This window comes from Barbus barbus (genome assembly GCF_936440315.1).
Source record: "Barbus barbus genome assembly, chromosome: 12".
Taxonomy (NCBI): domain Eukaryota; kingdom Metazoa; phylum Chordata; class Actinopteri; order Cypriniformes; family Cyprinidae; genus Barbus; species Barbus barbus.
Genome location: NC_136740.1, coordinates 31,681,432 through 31,703,191, shown reverse-complemented (window position 1 = coordinate 31,703,191; position 21,760 = coordinate 31,681,432). Strand labels below are relative to the sequence as shown.

Sequence of the window (21,760 nt, the reverse complement as noted above, 5' to 3'; positions counted from 1 at the left end):
CGGAAGTGATTTCAAAATAAAAGTATGAAATAGTCAAAGTTTAATCTTTGGTACTACAAAAATTGAATACAGCGTAAAATAAACTGGAATAGTATTTTCTTGCAAAGCCGAAATTTCAAGAAATAAAGGCTTTTAATATTTGACTCTATGTGTAATGAATCTATATAATATATGGGTTTCACTTTCTGAAATGAGTGACAAAAAATATTGACCTTTTTCATGATATTCTAATTTTTTTTTAGATGTACCTGTATACTATTACCACTATATACTGTACCATATTTACAATACCATGGTATTTAAACCGAATAAATATGGTATTTTTGTAAATATACATTTCAATTTACATCTGTACACTTATCCAAATTCACATGTATAAATGTTTTTAAAATGTAAATAAAATTAATATACATTTATTATTTTTGACAAGAAAATAAAGCATATGATTTGAATTCTCTTTGCTAGGTATTGTGTTATGGTTCAAGAAAGACCAATATGCTTAATATGAACAGAAAATACAATAACTTATTTCACAGAGAACTGCAAAAACACCTCAGAAAAAAAGTCACATGAAAAAAAAACATTCTACCCTTTTATTAAAATATATTTCCAAAATCATTTCTGTGTTGTCATGAAAAAACAGTGTGATAAAACAAAAAACAGAATTTTCCCCATGTGTGTGTAATATCTATGCTTCGATAAACTCAGATTACTGGCACTGTACAGACAGCAGATGCATAGGAAAGAGTGTCAGAACTATTACTTTCATCATAGAGTGATATTTGGTGTTTCTCCACATTTCAAGCATTCATAAATGACAGGCCTCCTCTTTTATTGATCCCTGAAAATGATTCTGTCATAATTTACTCATCCTCAAACCCATATGAGTGTGAATGAATAACTATAAATGTTCATTTTTGGGAGAGCTATTAATCTACAGCATTTCATAGCTTTCTGCTGGATATTATAAGTGTCATCAGTCTGGTCCACTAGAAAGCAAGCATCTCTACATGTGTTGTGACTCCAGAGAGACGGAGAGTCTGAAGGTCAGAGGAACGTGATCGGTCAGTCCGGCCAGCTGAGTGACGTATGTGAACTCCTCCAGCTCCTGAAACACACCAGTACTTCAGCTCCATTATTGCATTTAAAACCTCAAGGGTGACTCTTTTATGGCCAAAAAATAAAAAATTCTGGCCAAAATATATGTTTATAATATACAGTATGCTGTAAACAGTGAAGCTCGATAAAATATGGTTAATTTTGTTAATATTTTGAATTTGATTTGATTTTCTGCTTTTATGTTAATTTTAAAGATTTTAGTCATTTTGTTGTGTTTTTGTCATTTTTCGTAGTTTCTGTTGTTTTTAATTGTGTGTATGTATATATATATATATATATATATATATATAAATGTAACCCTGGAGCACAAAAGCAGTCGTGAATAGCACAGGTATATTTGTAGCAATAGCCAATACGGGTCAAAATTATCAATTTTTCTTTTATGACAAAAATCATTAGGATATTTTGTAAATTTCCTACCGTAAATACATTAAATGCATAATTTTTTGATTAGTAATATGCATTGTTAAGAACTTCATTTGAACAACTTTAAAGGAGATTTTCTCAATATTTAGATTTTTTTACTCCCTCAGATTCCAGATTTTCTAATAGTTGTATCTCAGACAAATATTGTCCTATCATAACAAACCATACATCAATGGAAAGATTATTTATTCAGCTTTCATATGATGTTAGTACAGCAAATGAAAATGAGAAATGTTTCATTGGAAACTAGCTAAAATAAAATAATTTACTGCTTTAAAAATATTTTAGTTGAGTTAAGATTTATTTTATTTCAAGTAACGGAAATGTATGGTTTTAGTTAACGGTAATAACTCTGATGTCAATGTATTTTCTTGGATTGAAATATATGGAGCGCAAAATGTATTTTTAAATGCTTATAAAAATATATTTTTAAATTGTTAAAAAATATTTTCAAAAATATATATATATATATATATATGTAAATATATTTTAGCCATCTTTTTTTGTACTATATTTTGAAATATATTAAAAAAATTTTATGGCAGGTGCACTACATCATCATGTCACCAAGTAAATATTAAAGCCCATAAAGCTGGTTCTGGTCAGGAAACGCACGGTTTTGCCATGACTGGAGACAGAGCTCTCTCGGTACAGCAGGTAATCGATCCGCCGGCCAGTCCAGGGTTGATCAGGCTCAGGATAGACCAGAGGAACACCTTCGACAGGCACCGGTGGAGAAATATAGTCCTTACGCAGTTCTTCAGTCTCCAGAGTCCTGCAGAGAAGATCAAAGATGCATCAGATCACAAAACACCAAAACCTGTTCAAACATGGCAGAAGGCATCAAGCAAGATGCCATCATAAACTAGATTAACTTTTTATTGAATTTTCTTCCCGAAACAGCAGTAACAAACAAAAAACAACTGTGCAAATTCAGAACCCACCCCAACCCACAGTAAAATAATTTTCACATGGATTCCAGAAAAGATGACACAACATCAAACGCTGAATTAAGGGTGCACAGGGTCATGTGCGTTTGGATTTTGTTTTCCCTTCATAATAAATAACTTCATTAAAAAACTGCATGTTGTGTTTACTTGTGTTATCTTTGAATAATATTTAAATTTGTTTGATGATCTGAAACATTAAAGTGTGACAAACATGCAAAAGAATTTAAACAAAAAAAAAAAATCACACCACTGTATATATAATACACACACACACACACACACACACACACACACACACACACAGTCAAACCACAAATTATTCAGACACCAGATCTAATTTTTGATATTTATTTCACTAGTGGGTGCGGGACACTATAGTTCATTGATGTAAGTGAGGAGAGCAAAATAAAGTAAACTGTGACATATCATACCCAAAAATCCTTCATACAGTGGACTAGCAGTAAAACTGATACAAGTTTGGGACCAAACTGACACTTTGACCTGACCATGTTTTGCTTAAGTGTTTCTTTCTTTAATTGCTTATGCAACATTTTATTTTTTGAATAAATTTTGGTTTGACTGTATATATAATATCTCACCGCTGCAGGTTGTCTGGTGTCCTCATGTTCTCATCATAGAGCGTTGGCTGTTCCAGCACGGTTCCTACAAACAAAACCACAATATTTGCAATTTCACAAAATAAGTTTTAATTGTGATCAAACTTTTAAATCATTTATGCAAAAACTAAATTACAAATCACAAACAATTAAGAATGAAAAGACACATCATCTTTATATAAGTAATACCCAACCTACATTTTAAAACGGAAAAATAAAATAACAAACAAACACCAGCATCATAACAGCTGAAATTTTACAATTGAAAAATAAAATAAATTAAAAATAAAGAACAAAAAACAACAACATCCAAATAGTAATAGCCAACCTAAACTTTAAAATACAAAAATAAATAAATAAATATAGAAAGAACAGATTTTTTTTAATAAAATACAATTAAAAAACAGCAACATTTTAATAGTAATAGGCAACCAAATTTTTTAAATAAATAAAACTGCATCCTAATAGTAATACCAAACCTAAATAAAAAAAAAGTAGTAAATAAAATAAACACAATAACTACAACATCCTATTAGTAACACCCATCTTAAATTCAAATGAACTTAAATTTGATGAACGGTAATTAAGAGTGTTACCGATGACCCAGGGCTTCTCTCGGCCAGCTCCGGCTCTGCAGGGGTCGATATACTCCTCAAACACACTGTGGCTTTGCTCCAGCCTGTCGTCTGAAAACACACAGACACACCAACATCCTCCGTTCACGAGGCCTGTTTTTCCTGCATAAACACTGATCTAATCAAGAGATGCAGCATGTACCAGGAGAGCAGTTGTCAAAGTTAAAGTCTCCACAGAGCACATCAAACATCACCATCTCATCTTCTCGTCTGGTCACCGCCTGGAACTCATTGATCCATTTGGTCAACAGGTTCAGCTGCTCGAAGCGAATCGCTCCGTCCCCTGATCAGCAAACATGCAAAATAAATAAATATTGCTATTATACTATGTGCAAATATGATTAATTGTGCAACTGTAACTTGGACATGATTCAAACTGTAAAGGATCCCAAAACAATAAAACTAAAGCATGCTAAACAATACTTTTTGACCCCTGGGATTCTAGACAATTTAACTGGATTTAATTGGATTACATTAGACATTGTGTTATTCAAAAATCATTATTTATTCATCATTATGTTGTTCCAAACCTGTATTTGAAATCTGAGATCTTTGCCGCAAGTGATTTAATTTTATTTAACACTATCATATAACTTCAGAAGAGTCGACTCGTATCCATGATGAATACAAAAGATGGGATCCGTGTTTATTTTAGTATTATTTATATACTCTGATAGTTTTATTAATATTTGAATTATTTGAGTTATGTTTTAGTAATTTTGTTATGTGTATATATACAGTGTCCTCCATAAGTATTGGAGCAGTAAAGACAAAATTGCTCTGTTGGCTGTGGAGTCAAGACATTTACAAATATGATTAAAAGATGAATATGAGACAAAACTACAGAATGTCACATTTTATTATTGGGTGATTCAACACACAGATGTTTTACCAGCTAAGAAGTTCAGCACTTTTAGAGTTCATCCCTCTATCTGATGTGAGCATAAGTATTGGAGCAGTTTCCTCACAGGTCTTTCTAAGTGATCAGCTGTGTCCTGTTGCATTCATTCTTCAGATATTAAAAGCAGGGAATGTGTCGTATCAGTTATATCCATTACTTCTGTATTCTGAATCCTGCATTCGATGATGACACACAAACCAGGATGAAGATGAGGGAGCTGACTTTGAGAGAAAAGCAAGCAATTTGGATGCTAAAAGAAAAGAGGAAGTCAGTTAGAGCTCTAGCAAAAACAAAGGGCATGGAGAAATCAAGAGTTTGGAAACCACCAGCAACCAACAACGACCTGATCGGCTGAGAAAACAACAGTAGTTGATGACAGACAAATCATAAAAGCTGTGAAAATGACTCCTAAAAGACGTGTCTGTAAAATCAGCAACAACTTCCAGAAAGCTGGGGTGATGCTCTGACAATCTACTGTCCTCAGGAGACTTTGACACAGAATTACAGATGCTACACAGCAAGATACAAACCTCTGGCCAGCACCAAAAATAGAAAGGCAAGATTAGAGTTTGCAAAAAAGCACAAAGGTGAGCCAGAAGAGTTTTGGAACTGTGTTTATGGACCGATGAGACAAAGATGAACCTTTATCTGAGTGATGGGAAAGCAAAAATGTGGAGAAACAAAGGGAACTGCAATGATCCCAAGCATACAGCCTCATCTGTAAAGCATGGTGGAGGTGGTGTCATGGCATGGGCGTGCATGGCTGTCTCTGGAACAGGCCCTCTCAACTTTACTGATGACTTCATGTATGATGACAGTAGCAGAATTAATTTAGAAGGGTTCAAAACCATCTTGCCAACCAATATTCAAGAAAATGCCACCAGAATCATTGGGAAGTGCTGCATCTTGCATCAGGACAATGACCCAAAACACCCTGCCAGTTCAGTCAAGGAATTTATAAGAGCAAAGAAATGGAAAGTGTTAGATTGCCCAAGTTAATCTCCAGATTTAAATCTGATTGAACATGAATTTCTCCAGCTGGAGAGGAGAGTAAAGACAGAAACTCCTCAAAACAAGCAACAATTGGGATTGGCTGCATTAAAGGCTGGGAAAAGTATTTCAAAGGATGAGAGCAAGAGTCTGGTGATGTCTATGGGTCACAGACTCACTGCTGTGATTGTGTGCAAGGGATCTGCAACTAAATAATAGCTTTTAATCTTTTATATCTACCTTATGTTCAACTGTCCCAATACTTATGCTCACATCAATGAGTGGGATGAACTCTAAAAGTGCTGTTCTTTTTATCTGGTAAAACATATATGTGTTGAAACGGCTAATAATAAAATGTAACATTCTGTAGTTTTGTCTCATATTCATCTTTTAATCATATTTGCAAATGTCTTGACTCCACAGCGAACAGAGCAATTTTGTCTTTACTTTATATATATATATATATATATATATATATAGGTTTAATTTATATTTATTTCCATTACAGATTTAGTTCAGGTTTCAGTTTATAATTTTAGTGCTTCAAGTCAAACTAAATGAAAATTAGACACAAGTTTAAGGTTTTCATCTAATATTTATATTTAATTTTTTTTCAGCTTTATTTCAATTAACAAGAATGTTCTAAAAGTTTTAGTTCACGATAATAACCCTGTACGGGATAAATAACAGGTTTCGAATGACATGAAGGTGAATAAATAAACAGAATTTTGTAAATGCATCACAACACTTGCCTTCAGGAGCGTGCAGGTGAGTGCAGTTAATATAACCCACCATTTTCTTTTCACCTTTTCGTAACCCGATTTCCACCTTGTGAGAAAACATTTAGTTTTTTTAGTTTGGTTAGTTTCCAAACCTTTATATAAAACGTTCTAGATCAAGCGCGACACCAAAAGAGTTCACCAAAAAAAAAAAAAAAAAATTCTGTCATCATTTACTCACCTTCCTCCACTTGTTCCAGACCTGTTTGAGTTTCTTTCTTCTGCTGAGCACAAAAGAAGATATTCTGAAGAACGAATAGCCATTGACTTTCATAGTTATCGTAGTTGATCCGTACGGACCAGATCCTACAGTTCAGCGCACATGTGATTCGTGGATTACTTTAACCATCATATACTGATGCACACGTCTCTAAGACTTAGCAATTTAAACATTTAAGTGATTTTAAACCATTCAAACACAAGAATAGGTGAAAGAGAACTCAATTCTGTTTTCTGCATGCATACACTCAAAGTGCGCAGATAGCTCAGAAAGCACACAAATACAGAATTTAGTTCTCTATCGCATCTCCTCATGACAAATACACACAAAATTATATCAAAATACCCGTCTCAGCAAGTATTCACGTAAACACGGGCGGTTATTAGAAACAGATGTGTATCATTATATTGAATCTGTGCATTCGGTCTTAAAGGGACAGCAGCCTATAAATACCTGCTGTCATTCATGTTAATCCAAACAGCTTTAACAAAGATTAATCTATATTTCATTTATACAGTGAACAGTATGCAGTGTTATTTTACACAAAGAAGTACTTAAAGGAACACTCCACGTTTTTTGAAAATAGGCTCATTTTCCAACTCCCCTAGAGTTAAACAGTTGAGTTTTACCGTTTCCGAATCCATTCAGCCGATCTCCGGGTCTGGCGGTAGCACTTTTAGCTTAGCTTAGCATAGATCATTGAATCGGATTAGACCATTAGCATTTCGCTCAAAAATTACCAAAGAGTTTTGATAATTTTCCTATTTAAAGCTTGACTCTTCTGTAGGTACATCGTGCACTAAGACTGGCGTAAAATGAAAAGTTGTGATTTTCTAGGCCGATAATGCTAGGAACTATACCCTCATTCCGGCGTAATAATCAAGGAGCTTTACTGCCGTACCGTGGGTGCAGCAGGCGTAATGATATTACGCAGCGCCTGAAAGTAGTCCCCAGCTAGGTAACTAGTTATGATATAGCTGGGGACTACTTTCAGGCGAAATTTTCCTCCGAACTTTTTGCACGTTAAATAAATAAATACGACTTCACGTTGTGTCTATCACGTTTACATACTGCCTCCGAAACTTTTGTCTGTCATAAAAAAAAAGATTTTCGGCATTTTCGCATCCATAGCAAGCATTTTGTTAGGAAAAGAAGGATGTGAGTTTTATGATCCGTTGCATGCCTATTCCATAGTATGGAATAATATACTATGGAAGTCAATGGCTACCATCAACTGTTTGGTCAACAACATTCTTCAAAATATCTATTTTGTGCTCAACAGAAGAAACTCATACAGTGAGAGTAAGGGGTTGTTCACACAGAAAGCATCTTTGCATCTAAAATGTGAGACGCAGTGCTCAGGAATGGTTAAAAAAAAAAGTGCAGTGCAGAACACCTCCTCCACCAAGTTGCAGCCAAACAGAACAGTTGCCAACTTGCTACTGTAAACAAAAGCTTGCCACGCTTGTCCCGCCTCTGGGGTCTTCCGATTGGTCCACTGTTTTGGGACTGACATTGATGAGTGGCACTGTGTATAAAAGTTGAAATTCTTCATCTTAAATATGCGGTGCTCATGTGAGAGATGCTGCAAAAGATATAAGACACAAGCACAATGGCCAACAAGTCCGTCTAGCATGTTTATGTAGAAAAACAACAGAAAAATAGCACATTGGAACTGAAAAACTTATTTTGTGGGAACAGCCCCTAACTTGAAACAGCGTCTTAAAAAACACGGCGCTCTTGTGCGAGACGCTGCAAAAGACTAGAGAGCAATGGTCATACACATCCGTCTAGCGCGTTAACATAGAAAAACAATGGAGAAGTAGTGCATTGGAATGGAAAAACGCTTTTTGTGTGAACAGCCCCTTATTTGACCCGGCGTCTTAAAAACGGGGCACTCATGTTGCGAGATGCTGCAGAAGACGCAAGATTTGAGCGCAACAGTCATACATGTTCATGTAGTGCATGTTTACATAGAAAAACAATGAATACGTAGCGCAAGTGAACAGCCCCTTGATGACAGAATTTTAGTTTTTGATGAACTGTCCCTTTAAATCAGATGTTGTACCTTTACAGTGAGAAGCCCTTTAGCAGCCAGAGCGTCTTCTCCTCGTCCGTTGGGAAAGCAGCGATACTCAGCCTCCATCACGGGATAGCGGGTAGCCAGGAACAAACCGCTGTTAAAAAACTTAAAAGACGAGCATGTTCCAGCAGGCTGGCAGGCGTAAACGCCGACGTCGTAGAGCACGTGTCCATAGAGCGGACCGAGAGCTCGCGTCAGTTTCATAGCGGCTCTCTTATCGAAAACCTCCTGGAGACACACGACATCCACGGAGGACGGGAACAGAGCGGACACTTCCATCGGCACGTCAGCGTCCCGAAAGAGCGTCCGAGGCGGATCCTTGTGCTGGTTGGAGTTCTGATTGCAATTGGGTTTGGGAAGGCCGTCGGTTTCACGAACATCTTCCGCCTGATTGGTCGCGGAAACGTCTATGGATCCGTACGAAGTTGGCGGCGGTTGTGGGATCAAACTGCTGGAAGGCGTAACAGTGCCGCAGCTGCTGGGAGAATCGACGAAAATACGGATGTGAGGGCGGGTGACGCCTTGGACGATGCTTTTACCGATGTACGCCGCACGTTTTTGCGTGTGCCCGAGGTTGTTAAAGCGCGCAATGCCGTCGGGAAGAAAGCACAGGTTTCCCGTCAAAAACCCAAAACTGACTTTCCCTGTTTCTTCCCATCTAGCGTTGCGATCCTCCATGGGAATGATCTGCTCCTGATGATAATACGCGAACGGCCGGCGTACAGCCTGTAGAGGCGCCCATAGCATGAACCCCAGCAGCGCGAACGGCGTGGAGATTACGAACAGGATGAAGAAGAGGACGGAGCCGAAGACGACCTGAAGCGGGTGGAGGTAGCACTCCATCTCGCGCCGCCACATGCGCTCCAGACTGGTGGAGATGCAGACGGCGAGAAGACGGTCCAGGAACCAGAAACAAGGGAAGATCAGACCCCATCCTACGGCATGGAGACCTTCCAGGAAGAAATTGGAGAAAGGAGATGCTCTTAAAGACATGCCTCAGCGCCACACGCCAGCGAAAGACGCCTTCTCATCTCAGATCCTCCACACAACCGCTGGAACTCTGAAAATGACAAACACAGGGAAAAAACTTGTTAGTAAAGCCACAAGCTAGGGCTGCACGATTCATTGAAATCAGTGAAGCACGGTTCTGTGATCAGTAGTAAACCTCCATCTGAAAGCCATAGGGCGATCTCGCACTGAAACTCCAAGAAAGGTAGGAAAGGTAATGCAGGTTGTTCCAGGAAACAGAAGATTGAACTGCTTTCATTGATTCAACAAACCTTTTCAAAGCTTCGAATCAGTTGAACCAATTGCATTGCTAAATTATTTACTGTTTTGAAGCGCCACATGCTGGTGACGCCTGCTGGTCAAAACTGTTTAAATGCAACAAAACTCATGCCAAATCATGCAAATAAACAGCTTTTACAAACCCATTGCTTTCTTAAAATTATATTAAATGCAATCAAAATAATAAAACACCCTTAAATATGAAGATTCTGTATAATATAAGTTTTTAAAATAATTACTATTAATTTGCAGGGCTTGTTTTGTTTGTTTTATGGAGAGCTTGTCTAAACAGGCCAGTAAGAGAATATTAACTACTGCTCTCGTTAAAAATGTCTACAAATTGATAAAACTGATCCGAGTTCAGAGATGCTTGTTCAGTGGTTCTCCACTGGGGGGCGATCTCAATGAACTTGCATGATTCACGGGTTTACAGAGATCCCCAACAGAAAAACATTACAATTTCGAATTCTGAATCGATTACTGAAATCACACGACTTTGGCATTTTGATCCACTGTTTCAAAACAAATGATTCACAAAGGTTTCGAAGCCTCATGAAGCAGTGCTTCAAAAGCGGCTATCACTAATTCAATGCGACTAATTAACACAGGACTACAACAATATGTTTTATCAGAGTTCTTCTACTTTAATTTTCATTAATTTCATTATAATGCAATGCTAAGTGAGTTTGGAATAAGAACATGTTATTCTCATTTATGGAAAGATGTTTGACGCATGTTGCTTTTTCAAATGCACGTTATAAACGACTACAGGTAAAAGATGGAGCAGCATTTACTATACAGAGCCGTAGATCATTGACAAGCTACGCAAACTGCTTTCATATTCGCAGAACATTTTCATAATCGCGCGATTAAATCGGTCTGCGATTATGAACGCGGTTTTGCTTAGCTTGTCAGTGAACTACGGCTTCATTGTTAGTTTCCGGCCACAGCGGTATCCCTTTTAGCCACAACCCGGTTAAGTGGGCTACTGGGCATGCGCACATCGATACAGCGTAATTTTTGTCACACTGTACAACAATTACTATTTTTCATTACTGTAAGGGGTAGATTTAGGGTTGGGGTAGCTGTAGACGTTAATAAAGCACAGTCTAATAGGTAGAAAATTAAATTTCATAGTTTGTTTCCGGTCGGAGCGGTCTCCCTTCAAGCCACAACCCCACAACCCTGGAACGATGTGCATTACCTGTCTTCTGCGGGGCATATTTGGAGTTTCCGCGTGAGAGCGCCCTTGAGCGCCCCCTGGCTTTCGGATGGAGATTTACTACTGATCACAGAACCGTGCTTCACTGAAGCAGCCCTATAAATTTAGTTAATGAAATACTCAGTGGGTCATCTGAACCAGGGTTATTATCGTTAACTAACACTAAAATCATTCAAATGAAAACATTGTTACTCAAAATTTGTTAAATGTTTAAGTGAAATAAAATACTTAAAAAATTCAGCCAACTTATTTTATTTCAGCTAGTTGTCAAGGAGATTTCTCATTTTCGTTTAGTTTAACATGATGTATTAACTTAATGTCCAGACATAAAAGACAATACAAATATTATTTATAGATTATTATTTATAAAATCTCATAATATAGTAAATTAACCTTAAACAACACTAGTCTGAACACCTGAATGATTAGACAGTTTTAAGGAAAGCTGTGAAAAAAGAAGCTAAAAACCTCTGACAGATGTTGCTTCTCTTAATCCATCCCCTTTAAAACACTAAAGTGACAATAAAAATTTTAAGGAAAGTGGTGTGTGGCCAAGTATGTTGACCCATACTCTGAATTAGTGCTCTGCATTTAACCCATCCAAGTGTACACACACCGTGAACACACACCCGGAGCAGTGGGCGCCCGAGGAGCAGTTGGGGGTTCAGTGCCTTGCTCAAGGGTCTCACCTCAGTCGTGGTATTGAGGGTGGAGAGAGCGCTGGACATTCACTCCCCCCACCTACAATCCCTGCCGGACCTGAGACTCAAACCCACAACCTTCAGGTTACAAGTCCAACTCTCTATCCATTAGTGATAGTGAGCTGGTCGACTGTCCCTGCTCCTTTCATTTCATCTCAATGCACTTGTTCAGTGAATGGCTTTGACACACAAACAGTGACGTCGTAACCTGCTGAACAGGTGAAACATGTTTTCTTAACCTTTGGTTGGAATTTATTTCCATGCATCCAGTGATGTGCAGTAAAGTCCGTTTCACTTCTCAACTGGTGGTTTTCATGTTCACATTCAACAAAACTCACCACAGAGACACTAGAACTAACCTGACAGCTACTGAGGTCACGCTTACCTATTTTATTGATCTTATTGTGAAGGATTCAGCCATGCATATGCCTCCTAATCTTTAATCAATACCTCTGAAATTATGAATTACAAAATGTTGGTCATAAATTTTCCATTTAAATTTATGTATTTAGCAGATGCTTTTATGCAAACGACTAGCATTGCATTAAAGGAATACATTTTCTCAACACATACATTCCCTAGGAATCAAATCCAGGATCCTTATGGTAATCTATATGTATTAATGCATGCATATATTTATTTATTTTTTCTGGCCAAATATATATTTTATGTGTTGTATGCAATTATTGAAAATATATTTAGTTTAAACCTTCATATACAAAATATATTTCACAATATATTGGCAAGAAAATGCATTTCCAATCTTATAGTAGCCTATAGTCTAACTGTAGGTGGAAAAGCCTATCAATACTAGATTTATAATGATTCATTATTCTTTCATTTTTTCAAATGTGGTATGCGTTCACACGTGTTATAGACAACAAATAAAGGTTTTCTTCAAATGTGAAAGTATTTCCGCTGTTTTAAAAAATATGCAAACATTTTTTACAATTTATTGGTATACAATATACATTCACGTAAATATATTTTAAACATTTTAGCAAATATATTTTTCATTAAAATTTTTTTTTTAAATAATGCATCTAGGTGCTTTTTTTTTTTGATGATTAGCTCTAATATATATATATATATATATATATATATATATATATATATATATATATATATATATATATATATATATATATATATACAAATATATACTGTAAAACCAAGAACATCAAGCCGCCTCCTGCTCCAAAATTGTGTTTCTTCAACAGCTAGACTTTTCTCTACTGTCTGTATCTCATGGGTTTCTGAACTCACACATAACAAGAAGTCGGTCAGCAGAGCAGCCCTGCCCAGAACTACAGGATATTATGAGATGACAGCAATCAGAGGATCTTGGTGCCCTGCTTCATCCCTGATGCTGATGTGCAGTATGCACTGCAGACTCTAGTATGCTGTTCTAGAGAGATTAGAGGCGTACAGCTCCGCTTCATCTGCTGTTAAACCGCAGACTGGATCAATACGGGATTGATTTACGACGCTGATGCAATAATCGATGCGTTCAAACGCACGCGGATCGATAGTGAAATCAACACGCACTCCACACGTGTGCTGGAGACGTCCTCGGCCATCTGCGCCAAATGACCAGATTACAATTATTTCCCCCTCGATTTTCGCGTAAAAGCCTGTGATCACGTGCCACCGGTTAGAGTTTACCTGTCTGCCTGTGTCTCTCACCTGAGTGGGTTTTGTCGTGCACGCGGGCTGATGTTGCGGCTCATAACGATCCGGTCGATTACCGGACAGCTTCCTGATTGACCGAACGCGTTTATGTGGCGTTTCTGCTGCTGCTCGTGCACCTCCAGCGGTTTCGACGAGCGCGCGCACGGTATAATGGGTCATGCGCGCGCCCGTCCACATGCACGCCTCTGCTTTACTTCCTGGATGTTTGAGGCCCCAGAGGCCCCCAGAGCTGTGAAGCCAGATAAAACGGGCTACTTTTTGGTGAATCACGTAGAGCAGAATTACGGTTTCTCTTAATATTTATTTTGTCTACCATTTTATTATAAAAATGTAAAAAAAAAAAAAAATTGATCTATATATATATAAACGTCAAAAAAATTCAAAAAGCTACCAATATACATTAGTAGCTTTCTGACTTTTATATTATATATTTATATTATTGTATAAATATTCATACACAATATATAAATATTAATTGCATCTTAGCAATATATCTACCAAAATACAGTATTTATATTCTTTATTATTATTTATTAGTTTTAGAAATTTAATGTTGATGAGCAATTTGTTATTTAAAGTTTTAAAGTTTAAAGTTCTACTTATACTACTTATATATTGTTTATGAGCAATTTGTTGGTGTTTCTGCATTTATACAACATAAATATACATTGACATGTCCAAGCTTGAATTGGCATTTTCTCAGTATTATTTTAACATTAGCTGTTATGAAGTATCTATGTCAACAAATATCTGTTAAAGTTTATAAAATGTAAAGTTTATAACATTATCTGTTTATAAAGTTTATAAAAAAGTGGCTCATTTTAGCTGATAGACTAGCAAAAACCATAAAAACTTGAATATATCAAATAAAGTATTATTATTAGCAATAATGATTATTATTACTGGTTCTATTATGATGATAATTACTATTTATTTATTTAGGACTAGCTAAACAAAAAAAATTTAAATATTGAAGATACAATTTATTATATGTTTAAGCCTTAAAGCTTCCATAATGTCATTATTATTGTTATTACTTCTACTACTATATTGTTAATAGCAATAATTGTTGTACTATTTATTTATTTGACTAGCAAATAAGCAAAAATTTAGAAAAACTTGAAAATATAATTCATTATATATTTAAACCCGAAAGCTGCCAAAATGTTGTTGTTATTTTATTTTATTGATTGATTGACAGACTCAGTGCTAAAATGGGCCAATTACAATTTACAGCAAACACAAATTAAATTTATAACATTTATTAGAATAAATTCTAACATTTATAAAGTTCTCAGATTATAAATTTAGTGGCCCATTTTATCAGAAAACATAAATAGTCTTAAAAGTATTTATCATTACAGATATCATCATATGATGAAGTCATTTTGGTTAGTTTGACCAATAACAAGGCACATCGTTTCAGCGGGAAAGTGTTTCTTTGTCCCATTTGACACCTCATTTGCATGTTTTATGACTGGTGAAGAATCGTTTGCTCACAGTACAGTAAAATTAGTATGATTTCATTTATTTAATCGGGGACAATGCACATTAATAACACATACATTATGTAAAATTGGCAGGTTGATGTTAAGGACAAGAAGAAAATATAAACAAAATGATGCATTTCACGATCACATGTGCATCATTGTTTTAGGAATATCAAGAAAGAGACATTAGAAGATAATAAACCAGACATAATATATTAATTAGCCTAGTTTCCACTCGTTATCTGTATTAGTAATACAGTGGTAACTAGGCTAATATACTAAGGAAACATACAAACACATGCATATACCATATACATTTGTAACTGATTGATTATAGTCTAAATAAAGGAAATGCCTCTATGCGTGCGTGTTGTAATCGTGGAGGTAGTCTACTGGTCAGCCAGGCCGCTGGTGTCTGGTATCGAGGGTCATTCAGTTCTCTGGAATATGTGTGAAGTCTAATGGAGAGAACAGAGAATCGATTTGTTTAGCATCTTTTTGACAGGGTGGGGGTGGGGGGGGCAACCATTGGCAATTTAGGTAGAATGTGGGGCCATGTCTGTGAATTATATGCAAATGTCAAAAGGCTAAAAGGGGTCTCTTAAGACAAAGTCCCAACGACCATCAAGGATCATAAGCAGATGTTACACCCATATGTGACCCTGGACCACAAAACCAGTCTTAAGTGGTTTATACATCATCTGAAAGCTGAGTAATAATCTTTCCATTGATGTATGGTTTGGACAATATTTGGCTGAGATGCAACTATTTGAAAATCTGGAATCTGAGGGAGCAAAAAAATCTAAATATTGAGAAAATCACCTTTAAAGTTGTTCAAATGAAGTCCTTAGCTATGCATATTACTAATCAAAAATGAAGTTTTGATATAATTACGGTAGGAAATTTACTAAATATCTTCATGGAACATGATCTTAATAGCCTAATGATTTTTTTTTTTATAATTTTGTCCCATATAATGTATTGTTGGCTATTGCTACAAATATACCTGTGTTACTCATAACTGCTTTCGTGCTGCAGGGTCACACATGGGAGAAAAAAAAGGTCCAAAACAATGAATTTGTCGATAAAATCCCCTTCTTAAAATAAAAACAGATAGAATAAGAACTAAACAGAAGAAATAAGAACAGATAACATAAACAAACAGAGTGGAAGATTGATTATATTAATAGCACTGATGAAGGACTGAATAGAGGCGATGAAGCTTCACAGCATCGTTTACGGTTCAGGACGGACAAATGCTTTCATTGTAGTCGTCTCTGCATATGAAAGAGGAAACAAGCAAATATAAAAGACAGAAGTAAATGAGACGCTTCATCTGTACCCGCTCGCATGTGTTTCTTCTTCTATCGCTGCACCTTTAACCACGGCTTGCTCCCAAGATCCGCAGAAGGTATAAGAAGATATTAATGATGTCCATATACAGGTTGAGCGCGGCGAAGACGTATTCCTCGGGATTCAGGGACAGATTCTTGTTCCCGAGAAGCAGCTGCGTGTCCACGGCCAAGAACTGCAACACAAACATGACGTTATTTCATTTATTCTGTTCTATATGAGTGGAAATGAAGCGTTTATTTCAAGCATTTTAAAGCTAAAATATTAGCTTGAAGTACCCCTGAGACTTTAAGTTATTGCTTCAATCATTTCTCAACACATTTGCATGTTTACGGTTCTCTGATATATAATGAACACATGCAGGCATACAATTATTATGTTTCATATTTGTAGTTAGTGTTTTTATTATTTATTTAGGTTAATAATAAATTACAAATTGATTTTAAATTATAATTTAATACATTTTTAGTTTGCTTTTATTTTCAAAAAAAAAAATCATTATAATTTAACACATTTTAGTATTATTATTATATTTTTTATTTTATACCTATATTATATTTGTATGTTTATTATTTTAATAATAAATTAATTAATTTTACACTATAATTGAACACATTCTAGTAAGTGTTTTTATTTTAAAATGATTTATTTTAATATAAATAAATTATTTATTTTACATTAAAACTGAATAAATTTTTAGTATTTAGAATGTTTTTAATTTATTTTAATAATAAATAATTTATTTTACATTATAATTGAACACATTGTTAGTAATGTTCATTTTGATTGTTTTAAAAATTATTTTAATAATAAACTATTCTAATTTAGTACATTTTTAGTAATGTTTTATTTTAATTGTTTTAATATGTTATTTATTTTACATAATTTAATAAATTTTTAGTACGGTCTCATTTTGCTTTTTAATATTTATTTTAATAATAAATTATTGATTTATTTTACATTACTATTTAATAAATTTAATTTAATTTTATTGCATTTTTATTATTTAATACTTTTTTGTTTTTTGTTATTTATTTATTTATTTTACATTGTGATTTAATACATTTTAGTAAGTGTTTTATTTTGGTTGTTTTTATGTAAGAATGATTTATTTTAATTTTACACCTTCATGATTTGATGAATTTTTAGTTTTTCATTAGCTTGTGAAGGTCTTGTGAAGGTCTTGTGAAGGTCCTGAACAGATGTGTTTCTAGAGAAGCGATGACTTACGCAGGTGAAGAGCAGCGCGCCCAGCGTCGAGTAGATAAGGTCCAGAATCCTGTTGTACAGGAAGATGCAAGCGATCCCAAAGAGCATCATGACGATGAGGCAGATGAACAGCACGCCGTAACAGGAAGTGAAGTCATATTTGGTCTGCGATTGGACAGGAGAATTAAAATCGGCTTCGGATTCTTTTGTTACTCAAGATGTTAGTCCATAACTAGTATTTACTAAAATAGACAGAACAATACAACAGAAATACTTGGTAACACTTTATTTTAAGGTGTCCTTGTTACATGTACTTACTATTATAATAACAATAAATAATGCATAATTACATGCAAGTAAGCCTAAAACAAACCCTAACCATAAGGTAAGAACATGTAGTTAATTAATATTACTCAGTACTTAAATATATAATTACACTGTAACAAGGACACCTTAAAATAAAGTGTAACCAAATACTTTTATCACATCATTTCATTCTCATTATCATCAACTAAACCATAAACTATTTTAAAAACTACAAAATAAGTTAACTGAAATAAAACATACTTGTATAGTTTTAATATATACTAATGGATAATTTTCATTCAGTTTAACATCAGTATATATTATTACATATAAATAAAAAACAATTAATAAACATCAAAAAATACACAAAATTACTCAAACTTTTTTTTTTATTTCGTTTCAGGGTTATCAACTAAAACTAAAACCATTAAAAAACATTTTAGTTACTTGAAATAAAATAAACGCTAAATGAGCTAAACTAATAAATAAATAAACAATAACCGAAATAAAATTAATTAAAAACATGTTAAAACATAAAACTAAAATGAAAAATATAAAACTAGAAATTAATTAAAACATTTCTAATTATAGTACTAAAATAACTAAATCTAAAAGTAAAACTAATAAATAAAAAATTAATAGAAAAATATATAGATATTCTTTAAATAAAACACTAAAAATGACAACGAAATAACAATTACTGTAACTTTAAACAAAATGTAGCTAAAAACAGAAAATAGCTAAATAAAATCAAGAGAAAACTATAAAATAATAATCAGTGATACTAAAATAACACTGGTCAGATGTTGATGACAATCTTTCGGTTGCAGTGTTTGTTTATAAACATTCTCATTAAAAACGGCAAGTGTTTGTTGCTCACGAGCGGATCTTGATCTCGGTCGAGAAAGTGTGGTGTTATTAAAACAGAAAGACGAGCGCTGACCTGCAGAGAGAAGACGATGACCGTGAAGCAGACCAGCACCGTGATGCCGACGGCCATCATCACGATATCAGTGTCGTAGAAGCTGGAAATCACGCCGGTCATGTAGGACATCGCCAGCGTCAGGATACTCTGAGACGCAAGAAAACACTCAATGCATGAGAGGAGAAAATAAAGAAGTGGTTGACTGTGTTTTTTCTAGACTTGATTGTGTTTATGGAGTGCAGTCTAACATGCTTCGTTTGAAAAGAAAACAAAAACGCATTATTTTTCACATAATTTACCTTTATAAACACGCTGATCATTTCCTGCTTTTATGAAGCCCCTCCCTCAGAAATACACGATGGGCTCTGATTGGTTAGCTGGCTCAGTGTGTTGTGATTGGCTAAACCGCCTCTAAACTCTTCCTCTTCTCTAAAGCAGCGCAGCATGGCCCCGCCCCCTTTGCTGCATATTCCCGGGGGCGGGGTTTATCTGGTTTTGTGACATCACAGACCCAGGAAGTAACTCGTTGTAGTCCCTACGAGCCGTTTTTGTAGGCATTAAACTGCTATAATTTTAAAACACAATATCTCCGTTTGCATTGAACTTTCAGCGTCGTAACTTTGCAGATATTGTTTATGTTCAAACAGCAACATTAACTAACGTTAAAAAAGTGAAATCGCAATCAACCACCCCTTTAAATCTGTTTTACATTCAACAACACCAAATCAGAGATTCACCAGAGAAACGAGGTTCCACGGATGCTTCCTGCGAAAATCTCCACAGCACAGGATCACTAGGTAGGGCACGAGGAAGACCACGTAGCCCACCCAGTACGTCCAGGTGTTCTGCATCACAAACAGCTTGACATGAGGCTCGAAAGTGAAGACGGCCACGAAGCTGCAGGTCACGGCAAGCTGAAGACTCAAGACCGAAAAAACCTGCAAAACACAAATAAAACCACTTCAAAACTCACTGATGCTCACTGCTAATCAAAACATTCTCATTACTTGAAATCAAATGTGACCCTGCAGCACAAAAGCAGCCATCAGTAACACAGGTATATTTGTGACCCGTGCTGGAGAAATGAGTGGGAAGTCGCACGGACTAATTTGGAGCTACAGGCAAAAGAAATGAAAAATGTCAGTTTTGGTTGAATTTGAGGTTTTCACAAAAAGTTGTTAATTAAGCCCTCTTCTAGCGATCCCATTGCTCCAAATAGTAATTAAACATCTAAAATGATCTTTTTCTGAGAGGAGTATATTTTTCCCTGCGCACTTCTGGACGACGGCTACTGCTTCTCAACACAAGATGCAATTATTGTGAAATATGTCTTGGCGAGATTCACATCATAATCTGTTATGTCTTCCATGAAAGTTTAGTTAATAATTGGGGGAAAATCTGACGTGTAACATTATATTTGATCCATGCATTACAGTCTTAATATAGATCTGTCTCAATGTTACATTAAAAGAAAAGACTTGATTAAATACTGTTTATTTGCATCTTTGTTCTTGTTTTTAATAACAAAGATAAAATAAAAATAGCTATATTGTGATTAATAACATAGTAATTATTATTTAGAAAAGGATTGGAGGAAAATATGCAACGTTGCTTTGGAATCTTTAACTCGATTTTCTCCAAATTCAGATCTTCTGCTTCTATTGTCTTCAAACGGCTGTATTTCAGTCATTATCTGATTCCAACAAGTCATTTTGAAGGTATTTTAATATAGAATGTGAAAATAAAAAGAACTCATTTTTGAAAATTTGCGCATTCCGACTCATTTTGCCAGAACGGGTCACATTTGTAGCAATAGCCAACGATACATTGTGTGGGTCAAAATGATACATTTTCTTTTATGCCAAAAATCATTAGGATATTAAGATCATGTTCCATGAAGATATTATGTAAATTTCCTACCGTAAATATATCAAAACTTCATTTTTGATTATTAATATGCATTGCTAAGAACTTCATTTGAACAACATTTTTTTGCTCCCTCAGATTCCAGATTTTCAGATATTGTCCCATCATAACAAACCATACATCAATGGAAATATTATTTATTCAGCTTTGATGTGTAACTTTCAGTTTTTCAAAAAAAAAAAAAAAAGACACAAACTATAGACATATAGACATAAAAAACTAATAAAAATGACAAAAACAAAAACAAATTTACTTAAACTTTAACTAAAATAAAAAATAAAAAATAATTAAAACATTTCCATTTAGTTTACCTTGATGTACTAAAATAACTAAAACTGAAATAAAATAAAAACTACACATACTGTACATATTTTTAAAATAATAATAAAAATGACAAAAACACAACAAAGTTACTAAAACTTTAACAGAAATTAAAATGAAAAAAATAAAAAAGATATTCAAACATTTCTCATTTTTATTTAGTTTCACTTGGTGTACTAAAGTGGCTGAAACTAAAACTTAAATAAAAAAAGTTAATAAAAACAAAATATGAAGACATATTTAAAACTAATAAAAATTACAAAAAGCACCCAACAAAATTACTAAAATTAACTAAAATTAAAAATGGAAACATTTCTATTTTCAATTAGTATACTAGTGTAAAAAAGAAAAGAAATCTAAAGACATGAAAAAACTAATGATAAAAATAACAAAACAAAAAAATTGCTAAAACTTAAATTAAAAACTAAAAATTAAAAGTATACAAATATAAACTAATTCAAACATTTCTCAAAATTAAAATAAAAAATAAAGACATTAAAAAATTTATAAAAATGACAAAAACTAAATTACTAAACCTTTTACTAAAATTGAAATGGATAATATAACCAAACATATCTCATTTTCATTTAGTTTCACTTAATGTACTA

At 34.5% G+C, this 21,760-nt stretch overlaps 3 protein-coding genes across 7 annotated transcripts in view; all 3 read right to left on the bottom strand.

Annotated features, from left to right (window-relative positions):
• Positions 1 to 21,760, bottom strand: part of ifnlr1 (interferon lambda receptor 1) — a 676,379-nt gene that overhangs the window by 75,019 nt on the left and 579,600 nt on the right. The window lies entirely within an intron of this gene.
• smpd5 (sphingomyelin phosphodiesterase 5) lies at positions 27 to 13,837 on the bottom strand. 3 transcript variants are annotated; one of them, XM_079429431.1, is made up of 8 exons: positions 13,617 to 13,808; positions 8,706 to 9,780; positions 6,391 to 6,466; positions 3,890 to 4,030; positions 3,709 to 3,798; positions 3,095 to 3,158; positions 2,161 to 2,320; positions 27 to 1,108 (listed from the first exon to the last, which is right to left on the bottom strand). In XM_079429431.1, exons 2-8 carry the CDS (start codon positions 9,711 to 9,713, stop codon positions 1,007 to 1,009), a joined length of 1,641 nt encoding a protein of 546 aa, XP_079285557.1. In that variant the 5' UTR covers positions 9,714 to 9,780; positions 13,617 to 13,808; the 3' UTR covers positions 27 to 1,006. The 3 variants fall into 3 exon arrangements, with proteins under 3 accessions (XP_079285557.1, XP_079285558.1, XP_079285559.1); XM_079429432.1 differs by lacking the exon at positions 6,391 to 6,466 and adding an exon at positions 6,599 to 6,641 and having other exon boundaries at positions 567 to 1,108; positions 13,617 to 13,837; XM_079429433.1 differs by lacking the exon at positions 6,391 to 6,466 and adding an exon at positions 6,599 to 6,638 and having other exon boundaries at positions 567 to 1,108; positions 13,617 to 13,771.
• Positions 14,811 to 21,760, bottom strand: part of grinab (glutamate receptor, ionotropic, N-methyl D-aspartate-associated protein 1b (glutamate binding)) — a 12,991-nt gene continuing 6,041 nt past the window's right edge. Inside the window, exons 4-8 of one of the 3 annotated variants that reach the window (XM_079429361.1) lie at positions 19,643 to 19,843; positions 18,924 to 19,052; positions 17,696 to 17,839; positions 16,455 to 16,640; positions 14,811 to 15,570 (exon numbers count right to left, since the gene is read on the bottom strand). In XM_079429361.1, coding sequence (XP_079285487.1) covers positions 16,491 to 16,640; positions 17,696 to 17,839; positions 18,924 to 19,052; positions 19,643 to 19,843 — 624 coding nt within the window. In that variant the 3' untranslated portion in view covers positions 14,811 to 15,570; positions 16,455 to 16,490. Of the gene's footprint in view, positions 16,641 to 17,695; positions 17,840 to 18,923; positions 19,053 to 19,642; positions 19,844 to 21,760 lie in introns of all 3 variants that reach the window. The other 2 variants (XM_079429362.1, XM_079429360.1) reach the window with 2 other exon arrangements.

What these genes read in the sequence shown, in the direction of transcription:
- smpd5 (XM_079429431.1), bottom strand. Translation starts at nt 9,713, where the DNA reads ATGTCTTTAAGAGCATCTCCTTTCTCCAATTTCTTCCTGGAAGGTCTC. An exon ending in AGAGAAGCCCTGGGTCATCG is followed by an intron (nt 3,159 to 3,708) that starts GTAACACTCTTA and finishes TTTTGTTTGTAG; the next exon opens with GAACCGTGCTGGAACAGCCA. An exon ending in ACACCAGACAACCTGCAGCG is followed by an intron (nt 2,321 to 3,094) that starts GTGAGATATTAT and finishes TCTTCTCTGCAG; the next exon opens with GACTCTGGAGACTGAAGAAC.